This window comes from Trichechus manatus, unplaced genomic scaffold (assembly GCF_000243295.1).
Source record: "Trichechus manatus latirostris isolate Lorelei unplaced genomic scaffold, TriManLat1.0 scaffold00011, whole genome shotgun sequence".
Classification (NCBI taxonomy): domain Eukaryota; kingdom Metazoa; phylum Chordata; class Mammalia; order Sirenia; family Trichechidae; genus Trichechus; species Trichechus manatus.
The window spans coordinates 25,011,734-25,026,595 of record NW_004443947.1 but is presented as its reverse complement, the minus strand read 5'-3'; the positions used below and the strand labels follow the sequence as shown (position 1 = coordinate 25,026,595).

The following is a 14,862-nucleotide window of genomic DNA, read 5'->3' as shown; positions in this document are numbered from 1 at the left end:
TGTGTATTTTCACCAAAAAAAAAAAAAGGTTGAGAAGTTAGAGGGTTGACATGTTGTGGGGTTGTTAACCAATGTCATAAAACAATATGTGTATTACTGTTGAGAAACTATTTGTTCTGTAAGCCTTCACCTGAAGTACAATAAAAAAAAAAAAAGTATCCTGGGGCATCCACTTTTAAGCATTCAGGCTTCCCCATTCCCAGCATGGCCATGTTTCACCCCTGCTTCGGCTAGAGAAAGCCACAGGCATCCACATCCTGTGCTTAGAACCCCAGTGTGTCAGAGTTTGAATGAAGCCTGGGTCTTACCTAATCCAGTTCTCCACAATTTAAAGATGAGAAGCCAAGACTCAGTAAAACATGCTTCTCCGGGTCCTCCCTCCCTTTTTGTGACTGTGAGCTGGCCTCAGGAGAATAAGCATATTAGATTCTGTCTTCTAGGCCTGTCTTGCCCCAAAGAAATTTTTCCTCCAACCATTGTAGCTGATGTCTGCTTTTAAGCTTACTTTCATAAGTCACCATCAAAATCTATCTGTCCTGGGTTCTAGTCCCTCTTCTCTCGCCAGCTGGTGTGGAGGCAACCAGACAGACAGGCCTTTACGCAGAATTATCCCACAGTAGTGGATTCGATGATTGGCCCAGCCTCCTTCTTGGAGCCTACAGGCCTCACAAGCAACCAGGCAAAGAAACAGTGTCTGGGGCCTATCATCTCTGTTTGATCCCTCTGTCACAGATTCTAATTCTTCAACAAATACCTTGTAAGATTATAGTTAAAATGTATTGGGCACGCATATGTGTCAGGCCCACTGCTAAGAGGTTATGCGTTCTCTCATTTAATCCTCACAGTAACCCATTCAGATAGGTACCATTCTTATACTCATTTTGTGGATGACTAAATAGGCTCAGAGAGGTTAAGTAACTTGTCCAAGATCACACAGCTAATAAGTAGAAGAGGCAGGATTTGAACCCAGGTCTGGCTGACTCCAGTGCTCAAGTTTTTAGGAATAAAAAGTCTTCTGGTTTAAAATGAAAAATTGTTTTCTCCTTTCATTCCATGCCTGGCTGCAGTCCCAGGAGGAAGTCTGTGATTTGCTCCATGCTGCACCTTTCCAGAACATCTTGCCTAGAGTCTACATCAAAGGTAAGAAACCACTAACAACAACTGAATGTAGCCAGCATGCATTTGAACTTCGTGTTCAGTTCTTCATCCCAGTAAACTCTGATCTGCATTTAGAAAGGAAGAAGGTTAAAGCTTTGGGCAGCTGTTGTATATTCACAGAATTGCAGAATTGGAAATTACACTGTAGGCCTTATTCCTTGTTCCTTCTAGAACATCCCTAGTACATTGCTATTTAGCCTTGATTTAAACTTCTCAAATGATAGGGAACTCACCACCCCACAAGACAGACAACTCCACTGTTGTATAGAGATAATAGAAAACTTCCATATAGTGAGTCCTAATCATACTTTCCAGAGCCAAGAAGAACAGTTCCACTCCATTAAGTTTTGAAATAGAGACGTATTGCCAGGTCCTCTGAGCGTTTTTCTTCCCCAGCCCTTCTTACCCCTAGTGTGCCCTGAATCTCATGTTCTGCTTTGCTGCTTCAATTGCAGAGGGGGAGCGCCTGGAGGTCCGGATGAAACGCTTGGAAGCCAAGTACGCCCCACTTCACTTGGTTCCTCTGATAGAGAGGCTGGGAACCCCTCAGGTACGAACCCTATATCATGGACTTTAGAGGTACTTTAGAGGAAGAGGATTTGTTCTAACTCTCTCATTTCGCAGGTGGAGAAACTGAGGCCCGGAGAGGGGGAAAAGAGTGTCCAGTACCACAAAGCCTTTTAGTGGCAGGGGCAGGTCTGGAATGAGGTTTGCTAACTCTCAGGCCTAGTTCTTTCTTGTACACCCTGTGTCATTTTTCCTGCCAAGAAAGAAGGAAGTCACCTCATTTAAACAAGTATCTATTATGCCCCTGATAGCTATCAAGAATTCTGCTAAGTTATCTCTCAAAATTAAAACTTCACACACCCGCTACACCAGAAGTTCATTTCTGGATATCTTTGCTAGACAAACACTCACAGGAATATGAGATGTTAACTGTAGAATTGTTTGCTAAAGCAAAACCTGGAAACAGGTTAAATGTCCATCAGTAGAGGGGTTGACTAAATAAAATTTGGTATAGTCATCTACAGGAGTCCCTGGGTGGCGCAAATGTTGAGCGCTTGGCTACTAACCAAAAGGTTGGAGGTTTAAATCCACCCAGAGGCACCTCGGAGGAAATGCCTGGTGGTCTACTTCCAAAAGATAACAGCCATTGAAAACCCTATGGAGTGCAGTTCTACTCTGACTTGTATGGAGTCACCTTGAGCTAGAATTGGCCTGAAGGCAACTAGTTTGGTTTGGTTTTTTATATTCATCTAAATGCTGAATACTTGGCATATAATTAAATAGAAAAATTAGATAAAGACACATCAATGTCGATAGGTCTCAAAAACATGGTTGAGTGAATTAATAAGCAAGTTGCACTACAGTTCATACAGTATGATACCACTTGTATTTTTTTAAAAATGTATGTAGTAAGACCATATAGGTAAATCTTTTTCTAAAAAACATCTGGAATGATATACACCTAGCTCATAATGGTGGCAACGTCTGAAGAGAGAGGTAAAGGAGACATAGGTTGGGGAGAGGGTATCAAGGAAGATTTCAGCTTTATCTGTAATGTTCTAATATTTTTTAAAGGTCAGTGGCTCATGTGTTAATTCTATAAATAAAATTCATTTTTTAAAAAACCATACCAGTCACCATGAATGAGATGAGTAAGACAGGACCTCTGGATTCAGAGAACTCACAGACTGTAAATGGAGGCAGGAAGGAAGAGAGTTGGAGGAAAGAGAAGCAACAAAAAGAATGTGCTATCCCCTCAAACTGATTTAAGCAAGCTTCACATTTTGGGGGTTCCAGGGGAAGAGTTCAGAAAGGAGAGAAACAGGACACCATCATGAGACAAGCCAGGGTCATTTGTTTCACTAGCCAAATCCAACTGTTCAAGAGATTTAGGATTCATTTGAACCCACCCTAAGGCACTTCAGAAGAAAGGCCTGGGGATCTACTTCCAAAAGATCACAGCCATTGAAAACCCTATGGAACACAGTTCTACTCTGACCCACATGGGGTCGCTGTGAGTCAGAATCCACTCCACAGCAACTGGTAAAAATCTCAGAACTGGGGATACAGCAATGAAGACCACAGACCAAAAATTTAGGATTCAAATCCTGTCTTAAACTTGCATCCTGGTGGTCCTCTCCACTGTTCTCACAGTGGCATACAAGCCAGAAGGACCCATGTCCTGGGCCAAGGGAAAAAGGCAGTCTGTCCTCTCCCAAAGCATAGCAAGTATTTGGACCACATTGCAGATTCCCATCTTCCTGGATATCACACTGATGAGGCCACCCCATCCGGGTCCTCTGCATGCCACCAACCTCCTACTGAAAGCAGTGACTAGACGCTAAGTGGTGATTGGGCTCTTTGAGTCACCGCAGAGAGAATTCAGATGCTGTGTAGTGAGCACATTTTCTTCTTAGCCTTCAGGAGCTGCACAGAAAAGATCATCTAAAATGATTTCCTTTTAGGGAGAAATCCCCCAAGCCAGTGACATATAAATGTGTCTGCTCTTCCACTGGTGTCATCCCATAAGAATCTGGCCCCTAGCACCCAAGGTTTGGTATGTGTTCCCATTTAGAAGACTGAATTCCTTTCATGTTCTGATGAACACCATTTCCTAGGGACTGATAGAAATCTTAATTCATCAAATGCTCAGTATTTGATAGAACTCCTAGACATTCTAAGAAAGAGGAAATGCCAGTTTTATGTCTCTCGTCTCTCAAGAAATAATGCAAAACTTTGTTATTTTTGTCAGCCAAAGAAAAAATACTAACTTTCAAGCTAGCTGGGGCTCAGGGGGCTCATATACTCTCTAGGTCAGTGACGGAGGATCTCTGCTACGTATTTAAAGCTGGGAAGCTTGAACTGAATTGTGCTGTTTGCATTGGGTTCTAGGACAGATGGCCCCTCCTTACCTTTTCATCTTTGCTTTAGGGTTAATGTTGACTGTTTGGTCTCATATTGTTATATAAAGCACTTTTTCAAAGCAAAAAAGAAAATGCCAGATAAATGAAAAGAAAAAGGATGTGGAAAAAAACTCAGAGCATAAAAAATATAAATGCCAATGAACATAAGAAAAAAAAAATCAGACTTGCTAGAAATCAGTGGAACACGAATGAATGAGATGTAATTTTTCATCTCTCAAGTTGGCAAAGAACTTTTTTTAATGATAATAGAGTATTGATGAGGGTGCAAGGAACAGGAATTACAGGTAAATACACAGTAGCCCAGCTTTTTGAAACGAGTTTGCCACTATGTAGCAAGAGCCTTAAAATATTTGTACTTTTGACCTAGTAATTCTACTTCTAAGGATTTAGCCTAAGAAAATAATCAGATGGGCTCAAAAATTTTTATGTATGAGGATGGTTGTTTTAGAATTGTACGCAATAGTGAAAAGTTATAACCAACTTAAAATACCAACAAGAGTAGAGGGCTAAATAAATTATGATATATCAGGGCCATTTTATGTAGCCATTAAAAAATTATGTTACTGAAAATATGGCATTCAAAAAATATTTTTTAAATTATTGATATATTAAGAGAAAAAAGCAATCTGGATAATATCCAAATTTTGTTAAGTAGATATGCATACACATGCTCATATACATAAACACAAACAAATCATACAGCAGTATTTTTAGAAAGCTTACCTCTGGGTAATTGGATTTATGAGAGATTTTTATTTTCTTCCCAATAATTTCCAAATTTTACCCAATGACTACGTATTACTTTTTATAGCTTAAAGAAAAAAAAAAAAAACCTGTGAGAGGAAACACTTTTTCAGAGAAAGGGACAAAGCCCCTAACCATTTCATTCAAGGCCCCTTTGGTTGGCTGTAGTGGGTGGGTTCACCAGAGTTCAGGGTCTGTCTGCAGATTTGTTTACTCAGTTGCTAATTTTTCCAGTTGCCCCCAGGATTGTCAGCCTCCAAGAATTGATTCAGACTAACCAGATACTTGGGAGATTAGTTCATGGACCAGAACTCTCTGTACTGATTGATTTAAGAATGAGAATATTTATGACTTGAGAACAGATACAGGTCCTTTATTAGTTACTGAAGTCCCTGGGTGGCGCAAACAGTTTGCATTTGACTTCCAACCAAAAGCTTGGTGATTCAAACCCACCCAGTGATCGCAGAGGAAAAGCCTGATGATCTGCTTCTGTAAAGATTACAGCCAAGAAAACCTTGTGGATCACAATTCTACTCTGTAACACATGGGGTTGCCATGAGTCAGAATGAACACAAAAGTAACGAGTTTTATTGGTTTACTGAGTGTCTTAGTCATCTAGTGCTGCTATAACAGAAATGCCATGAGTGGATAGCTTCAACAAAGAGAAATTTATTCTTTCACAGTCTAGTAGGTTACAAGTCCAAATTCAGAGTGTTAGCTCCAGGGGAAGGCTTTCTCTCTCTGTTGGCTCTGGAGGAAGGTCCTTGTGACGCATCAGTCTTCCCTTGGTCTGGAAGCATCTCAGCGCAGGAACCTCAGGTCCAAAGGACACGCTCTGCTCCCGGCACTGCATTCTTGGTGGTATGAGGTTCCCATGTGTCTCTGCTCACTTCTTTCTTTTATATCTCAGAAGAGATTGGCTTAAGACACGATCCAATCTTGTATACCTCATCAGTATAACTGCCCCTAATCCATCTTTATTAGATCATAGTGATTGAATTTACAACACATAAGGAAATCACATCAGATTACAAAATGGTACACAATTATACATACTGGGAATCATGACCCAGCCAAGTTGACAGATATTTTTGGGGGACATAATTCAGTCTAGGACACTGACCATCTCCCCTGTGCCAGGCACTCTCTTCCGGAAGTGAAGAGCTTTTTCAAGGTCCAAATACCAGCATAGATAGTTGCTTGGGGAGAACAGAAGCAAGCACAGAGTTTGGGATGTTTTAAAAGAGGTATTTCTAGCTAACTGTGGCAATTTGAGTGCTCCCTCCTCAGCCAATGAGTTCTCACTGCCTGTGGAATCAAGATGAGTCACTGTGAATCAGGGTTTCTTCTCCATGTTTGAAATACACACTGTCAACACATTTTTTTTCTAGACTTCTTTCAGTTTATAGTTGTTGTGACAGCTACGCTCATGGCCCACATCTGTAGCAGGCGCCAGCTCTGGTATTTCTGGATTTATTTCCATCCATGAATTAATTTAGAGAACATCTTCCTGGAGTTGGTGGGTGGTGCAGACTGTTAATGTGCTCAGCTGCTACCCGAAAAGTTGGAGGTTCAAGTCCACCCAGTGGTGCCTCTGAAGAAGGATCTATTGGTGATCTATTTCCGAAAGGTCACAGTTTTGAAAACCCTATGGAGCACAGTTCTACTCTGGCACACATGGGGTCGCTATGGGTCGGAATCTACGGCAACTGGTTCTGGCCCTCTTCTTGAGGATCTCCACTTTATAGGTGGCCATCAGGCACCTCCTAGCCACACATAGAATAGAGGCTCTATGGGGGAAATATTCCTCGAAAGCTGATCCCCTGAGTGTCCTGTGCATCTATCTGTCTCAGAAGCCAGGCCTCTTTAGCTTTGTCCCTAGGTTGGAAGCCCTTACTTTGACCTTAGATAGTCATATCTGTCTTACTTTGCAGGTATTTTAACTCATAATGATAACGGTAATGTAGTTTGATGTGCTTGTCTAGCGTTAGATACGCAGTAACCAGGAAGCAGATGAGAAACCAGTTTAAATTATTATGAAGATTGTTTGCAATTGTCAAAGAAGGACTTCTAGCTGGAGGAAATAATTCTGTGAAATCAGTGGTAAATTTTAAAAAGATAACATATACTCATTGTAGCACATTCAGTTTCACAGAAATATTAAAGTAACAAATGAATCCCTCTCCTCCCAGTTTCCAAGCCCATCTGTTTCCAGCACTGATTTGAATCCTTCCATAATGTTTCTACCTACCTACCTAAACACACACACACACACACACACACACACACACACACACACACACACACACACACACACAGTTTTGTTTGTCTGTGGGATTGTGTTGTTGTTATTGTTTCTTTAAATAGATCATGGTATACATCCTATTCTACAACTTGTTCTACTCACTTTACAATTTAACCCATAGATCTGGATTACCAAGATTCAAATCTTAGTTTTTGCCACTCACTGGCTGCCTCTCTGAACTTCAGTTTCTTTATCTGTAAAATGAGCATAATAATGGTACCTACCTTGTGGGTGGAGCCCTGGTGGCATAGTGGTTAAGAGCTTGACTGCTAACCAAAAGATCAGCAGTTCAGATCCACCAGCTGCTCCTTGGAAACCCTATGGGGGCAGTTCTGCTCTGTCCTTATAGGGTCACTATGAGTTGGAATCGACTCGATGGCAGTAGGTATATACCTTGTGGGGTTGATGTTAGAAATATAATGGAGTCAATACCTTTCATATACTTAGAACAGGGCCTGGTATATTCCACACACCCAGTAAGTATGAGCCACGAGTAGTAATTGTACAATACTAATGGTAGTACTAGAAGTACTTACATAGCAGTCTTTTCAGTGGCTACCCAGCATTTCATTATGTGGGTAGATAACTTTTTTTTTTAAACCATTCCTCTATTTATGGCCCCTTGATTTTACTTACCATAGGACTTTCCTTATAAAGTCAGTACCCAGCTCTGGGCAAGATTTTGGTGAAGGAATTCCAGCTGTAGCCAGCTCCAGGGTTTGGGAATCTCTGGGGGAGGTGAGAGACAGGTCCGAGATATGGATAGAGCTTTATGTGCCCTTCCATCCCCAGCAAATTGCCATCGCTCGGGAAGGTGACCTGCTGACCAAGGAGCGGCTGTGCTGTGGCCTGTCCATGTTCGAAGTCATCCTGACTCGCATCCGGAGCTACCTACAGGACCCCATCTGGCGCGGCCCTCCACCCACCAACGGTGTCATGCATGTGGATGAGTGCGTGGAGTTCCACCGGCTGTGGAGTGCCATGCAGTTTGTCTACTGCATCCCCGTGGGCACCAACGAGTTCACGGCAGAGTGAGTACCCCAGGCAAGGGTCATCCCCAAACTGCTTGTCCCCTGAGAGTCATCAGGCTGCCAGAGTTCAGCCAGAAAGGCAGGCAGGGGTTGGTGTCCAACAAGTACTTATTGAGGCACATCCTGTGTGCCAGGTGCTGGATAAACAACAGCGCTGAGCAACTGCAGATAGTCCCTGGCTTCATGGAGTTTATGGGGAGAGAAGAAACATAGACATGAGTGAGTTAGATACTCAGGTACATATAATGAGGTTGCTTTGCAGCAAGGGCAGGAGAGGTAACAGATGCCAGAGAAAAGAGATGAGTGAATTATTGGATTAGAACTGACCCTTGAACAGTACCCGGGATTCAGATCTGTAAGAGAGAGAAAGGGGTATTCCAGAAAGAGTCACCAATTGTTGGAGTCAGAAATGGAGTGTGTATGCATATTCCGGTGTGTGCAGGTGTGTGAGTATGTGCACCTGGGGGTGGAGAGCTCTGGGACCCTTGTCTTTCAGAGACTGAAAGCTGGGTATGAGGGGGCCCTGATAAGGTTTTGTATTATGAACCTTCCTGCCCACATCATCCCTACAAAACTCCAGGGTTCATAGAATAGAGAAAGGCTTCCCTGGAAAGTCAGGACATGTCTTGCTCATGGTGGCCCCTGGTTTATGAAGCCATCTACTCCTGGAAACCCTGTCCTCAGAAGACAGAAGGAGAGCCCAGTTCTTCCTTCACCACCCAGCTAGAAATGGAGCATAAACTGATGAACAAGGCAGACAGAGCCCGCCCTTTAGGGGCCAAGAGCTCTAAAAACAAAGCGCCAGAGGCCCAGGCCTCAGGTGGGGGCCAGAGAAAGCTTCCCAAGGAAGCGGAGTTTGAGCTGGGTGAAGGAGGAGCAAGCTGTTCCGAGGCTGTTTTCAGAGCAGCTGCCAGTCCAGCACACTCTCAGCCACAGCAGTGGGGACAAGGAAACCTGCCCAGCTTAGGGTGAGAGCTGCTGCTTGAGGACAAGAAAACAACAGAGGGCTGCTGACCCCACCCCCCACCCCACCAGCAGCTGCTGCTCTTCGCCCACCGTGCCACGTCCCCGCCCTCTTGGCCTTCACTGGCCAGTTGGTGACCTGGTTTAGAAACGTCCCATCACCTCCCAGGTGTTCCTCTAGCTCCTTCATGAAACCAAGACAGCTTCTCCTTGACCTGCCTGAAATGATCAGCCACATGAATCTCAAGGGCTATTTGTTGTTGTTGTTTGCTTGTTTTTTTACAAATTTGTCTCTTCAAAGCTGATTTTCCCTACATCAGTGATGCAACAGATTGACACCTCTTTGTGGTTAAAAGGAAACCCTGGTGGCATAGTGGTTAAGAGCTACGGCTGCTATCCAAAAGGTCGACAGTTCGAATCCACCAGGCTCTCCTTGGAAACCCTATGGGGCAGTTCTGCTCTGTCCTGTAAGGTGGCTATGAGTTGGAATCGACTCGACAGCAATGGGTTTGGTTTTTTTCGGTTTTGTGGTTAAAAACCAGTTGCCATCGAGTGGACTTCGACTCATGGTAGCCCCACGTGTGTCAGAGAAGTACAGTGCTCCATAGAGTTTTTCAGTGGCTAATTTTTTGGAAGTAGATCACCAAGCCCTGCTTCCAAGATGCCTCCGGGTAGACTCAAACCTCCAACCGTTTGGTTAGCAGCCAAGCAGATTAACCATTTGTACCACCCAGGGACTGTTTGTGGTTACAAGGGATTATACTATAACCACAGCCACTGGAACAAATGAATCCTTCTCACTATTTCCCTCATACCCATTTTACACATTAAGAGAATTGGCCCACTCACTAACCCAAGACGAAGGCCTCTCCCTCCCTCTCTCTCCTACCACTCACTCTGCTGCTTCCTCTCTCCTGCCCCACCCCCAGGCAGTGTTTCGGAGATGGCTTGAATTGGGCTGGCTGCTCCATCATTGTCCTGCTGGGCCAGCAGCGTCGCTTCGACTTGTTCGACTTCTGTTACCACCTGCTAAAAGTACAGAGGCAGGACGGGAAGGATGAAATCATTAAGAATGTGGTAAGCCAGCTCGTGGCTGAGGCCTGGGAGGTGGCAGGGCCTGACAGCCAGGCTTTCATCAGAAAAGCCTAGGAGGGTGCACTGCTTATGGAGGCCACCTCCCCACACTGCAGGTAGATACCGAGACAGCTCCCAGGAATCTGATGTGGGAAGCCATGAGTCACTTGCTCATAACCCACTGAGATAAAGCAGGTCACACCACAGGCAGGGCAGGGCTCCAGACCTGAAACACACCTTCCCTGCCCAGTCAGGCTCCATTGGTGCTGGTTACTCATTCACACAGGCATTCACTGAACGCCAAGAGTGTGCTAGGCGCTGGCATGGGATAAATGCAGTTCAGTGGGTCAGCAAGGCTGCAATGGGAACACAGAGAAAGGCCGTCTAAATGAGGCTGGAGGGGTATGAGATGGTCAGAGAAGGCTTCCCATCAGAAACCATGCTTGAGCCAAGTCCAGAATGGCCAGCAGCAATAGCCAGGCAGAAAATGGGGTGGTGGGAGTGGGGAGGATGTTCAGACAGAAGGAACAGCAAGGGCAAAGGCATAGGGGCATGGAGAAGTGTGGTTGGAGCAAAGCGTGGATCTAGGGGGCCAGATGGAGAGGAGAGAGAGGTAGGAGCCACCTTGCAAAGGACCTTGTGACCCAAGCTAACTCTTGATTACCAGAGCCCATTGAGGGCCCATTGAAGGTCTTTAAACAAGAGAGTGACACAATCATTGAAGCATCAGAGCCCTGGACCTTGACGTCACTGAACCCTTCCCTTGCCCTACCTTCGCTGCTCTACCTCTTCCCCCGACAACTCACCTGTACATCCCTGCCCTCCTGCAGCCCCTGAAGAAGATGGCAGACCGCATCAGGAAGTACCAGATCTTGAACAATGAGGTGTTTGCCATCCTGAACAAGTACATGAAGTCTGTAGAGACGGACAGTTCCACCGTGGAGCATGTGCGCTGCTTCCAGCCACCCATCCACCAGTCCCTGGCCACCACCTGCTAGGCGGATGGCCCTGCAGGCCTTCGACCTGGAGGAGGAGGAGAAGCCGGAGAGGGAACACCACAGCCAGCCCACAGTAGTGTCCAACTGGACAGCCAGTGGGATGGACTGGAACCAAACAAGAGCCTCCCCAAGCCCATCCCCACCACTCCCAAGGGTGGGCCTGTGCATGCTCTCCCATGACATCTCCATGGTGGGTTTCCATAGTGCAAATGAAAAAAAAACAGGGCAGTGTGTGCTTTTTTTTTTCCTTTTTTACCCTCTGCTGCATTAAGAGCTTCTAGCTTCATCCTTTCTCTACCCAGTGACCCCACCCCGTATCTTTGGTTGCTTCCCAAGACCTCCTCCCAAGATGGTGACCCCCAACTCAGTGCCCATATGTGACCCCAGGCCTGAAGTCTCAGTGCAAGGAAAGGGCATGGCCATTCTCAGAGATGTCAGTGGGTCAGTGGCATGCCTCAGCTTACTGGCTTCTTCATCTCCGCTGGCTCCTATCCCTCCAGCTCCCTGGGTGGCATATTCTCCTGCCCCTGGGATTCCACTGCCAAACGTACTCCTGGACCAGGTGATGCAAACAGTGAACAGAGGAGAAGGTTCTTGATACTGGTGCTAAGATCAATGGTATCGGCTCTGCCCTTAGACTTCCAAGAACTACATCCTAATTCCCTCTCAAGGCAGTCCTAGAGAGAACTCAAATTCATTTACAACTGTATCCCACTGAGTAGAATTGGGAGTAGGAAGATGGTTAGGCCTGCTGTGAGGAAGCAGTGTTTATGAACACAGCTAGGAATTCCATCGGCCAAAGAAGAAAGCTTTTAGACCATCCCATCAGCTTGCTGATGAGGCTGTTTGTTTATTCATTAAGCAAATACTTAAGGGACATCAGGCCATGCAGGGTGATAGACATTGAGGATACAGTGTTGAATAAGCCCGACATGTCACTGCCCACAGCATTCACCAGCAACCAAATTAGTGTCTTCCTCTTTGCCAGAATCTTTCATCAACGCTAACTCCCAAGAGAAAGAAAATATTAAGGGATTATTTCAACAAATGCCAGAAATTTCTTGGGGACAGGGAGGTAAGGGATACAAATACTAGTCAATGAGCTTTTAATATTCAGAAATGGAGGGAACCTGTCTTAGTGAATGAGAACTTTCATTGTCCTAGAAGCTGAAAGAGTCAGCTTCCTGTTCTCTAAATGTTCTTAGAGTTTGGGTTATAGTTTCTACTCCTGTTTCTCAGATTGAGCCAAAATTCCTCTGCAAAATCTCCCACCAAGCCTGGGGAAACTGTTTAGAAGGACAGATGTCTTTGGGAAGTAAATGTCTCATTGCAGAGCACGTCATCTTCAAGGAAACCCTGTGGTCCTGAGCTTTGAAGAACATACATAATGTGACATTTGATATTCCTCTCCCCAGCTCAGGGAGGAAAATAGAAAAAGAAAAAAAAAAAACCTCTCCCCAGGGCCAATGGGTCATTTGTAACCCCATGGAAGGAGCAAAGGAAGGGCCCATGGCAAGAGGTTTGTGACATACTCATGCCCACCAGTGAGAAAGAGGCAGGACCCTCCACGTGGGGTCCAGAGGCCACCTACATCAGAACTTCCTGAGATTAGCAAATTTAAATGCAGATTCCTGGGCCCCAAATCCTACCTACTAATTCTGAATCTCGGGGGGTAGGGGTCAGGGAATACTTTCCACAAACAATCTGTGTAATTCTGCTGCATGTGGGAATGAGAACCCCTGCTGTAGCGGATTCATTCTGCTAATCCTGGACTTCAGGCTACCTCTGAGCCATGAGATAAAATATAGGGAAGGAAGGTGGTTCCAAGTGGAAGCCGGCGAATCCTCCTTGAATGTTGCTTTGTGGAGATTTGGATGGTTCATTTGACAAGATAGCTATTGCAACAATTCCTCCCCATCCAGTCCCACCACCCTGGATTCGTGACCCTGAATTTGACCCTCTGAACAGAACCACATCATCCTTAAGAGACCTGACCCCAGGAAGTTGAGGTCTTTACTTTCAGGAGAGAGATTTCATTTCCCCAGCTTGCCAGCAGCACTTATTTATGAATACTGAACAGGTTTAATATTCTTTCCTCCCCAGCATTACTGCCCCTTTTTAATTTTTTTGTGTGTTCAAGAACCAGGAAAAAAAAATACTTAAGTTTTAAAAAGTTAATTAAAAAATCTGTTTCAGAAACTGTCAAATGTACCATATTTGTATTAAGAGTTGGGGACTTTTGTACAATGAATACATTTATTTATGGTGACTTATATTTACGCTTGTGATCAAATAATGTTAAATTCTTAAATCATATTTGCTATGCAGCTGAAGATATTTTGATTTGTATTTTTGGGGTACCTATGTTCAGTTGATAAACATTTCCATCTCCATTAAAATTGCTTCCAAACTCGTGAAATCAGCATCTTCGTCTTGATACCTGGTCTTATTGCAGTCCTCACTAATCTGTGGTAGGCCATGTTAAAACTAGTCACTAAGAAAACAACCTTAAAGAGAATGGAAGAAGAGAAATAACAGGTCAGTACACCCTAAACTAATGACTTGCTTTCTCACTGGGGAAATTACATCTGTACAAATGAATCTGCACAAGGCCAGATACAGAAAGAGAGAGTTCCTGCCCTTGGGAATTTTGTAGTCTCTTTGAGGTAACTATACACCTCAGGTCCCTAGTTTTTTGAGGAAGAATGAGAACTCATTTATTGAGGTCTAATATATGCACAACGGTTAAGTGCTCAGCTGCTAACCAAAAGGTTTGTGGTTTGAACCTACCAAGCGACTCTGCAGGAGAAAGACCTGGTGATCTGCCTCTGTAAGGATTACAGACGGGAAAAAAAAAACCCTATGGGGTAGTTCTGCTCTATCACATGGGGTCACTGTGAGTTGGAATCGACTCAGCAGCACCCAATTACAATGTGTACCAAGAGGGCAATGGTGGTTCAATGGTAGAATTCTCACCTTCCCATGCGGGAGACCCAGTTTTGATTCCTAGCCAATGCACCTCATGCTCAGCCACCACCCATCTGTCAGTGGAGGCTTGTGTGTTGCTATGATGCTAAACAGATTCAATGGCGCTTCCAAACTAAGCTGAACTAGGAAGAAGCCTGGTGATCTGCTTCTGAAAATCAGCCAGTGAAAACCCTATGGATCACAACAGCCTGATATGCAACAAGTCATGGGGATGACGCAGAACCAGGCAGTGTTTCATTCCATTGTGCATGGGGTCACCATGATTGGGGGCCGACATCAGCGAACAACAACAGCATTGTGTGTCATACCATGTTAAATCATCTCCATCTGTTCCTTTTACTCAACCACAGTCACCTGTGGTATATTCCACATTTTCCAAAGAGGCTATATGGTGTGTTTATTCCCACACAGTCACTAAGTGACAGAGCTGGATTTGAACCCAATTCCAAAGCCTGGGCTTTTGCTGTCACACTACAATGGACTAGTCAACCAGGTCATACCCCAAAACTAGACCTGGAGGTTTGGCCACTGGACTTTTTAGGGCTTTGGGTCTATAAGATTGAGTGGAGGCTGGCATCAGGAGAGGGTTAGCATGGTTGGTACCTGGGGAGTTCCCAAGACGGACGGGAAAAGGTTGGTGCCTGGGAACCTCTCACATGCATCAGAAACAC

At 44.7% G+C, this 14,862-nt stretch overlaps 2 protein-coding genes across 9 annotated transcripts in view; both read left to right on the top strand.

The window, feature by feature from the left end:
* The window catches only part of CYFIP2 (cytoplasmic FMR1 interacting protein 2), a 164,263-nt gene extending 151,255 nt beyond the window's left edge, over positions 1-13,008 (top strand). For 7 of the 8 annotated variants that reach the window (XM_023726555.1, XM_023726554.1, XM_023726556.1 and 4 more), the window contains 5 exons: positions 1,068-1,140; positions 1,614-1,708; positions 7,930-8,168; positions 10,061-10,208; positions 11,036-11,203. In XM_023726555.1, the coding sequence (XP_023582323.1) occupies positions 1,068-1,140; positions 1,614-1,708; positions 7,930-8,168; positions 10,061-10,208; positions 11,036-11,203 (723 nt within the window). Of the gene's footprint in view, positions 1-1,067; positions 1,141-1,613; positions 1,709-7,929; positions 8,169-10,060; positions 10,209-11,035 lie in introns of all 8 variants that reach the window. The other variant, XM_004371261.2, reaches the window with a different exon arrangement.
* Positions 11,208-14,862, top strand: part of NIPAL4 (NIPA like domain containing 4) — a 52,368-nt gene continuing 48,713 nt past the window's right edge. The window contains 1 exon segment of the mRNA XM_012560122.2: positions 11,208-11,298. Within this exon segment, the coding sequence (XP_012415576.2) occupies positions 11,208-11,298 (91 nt within the window).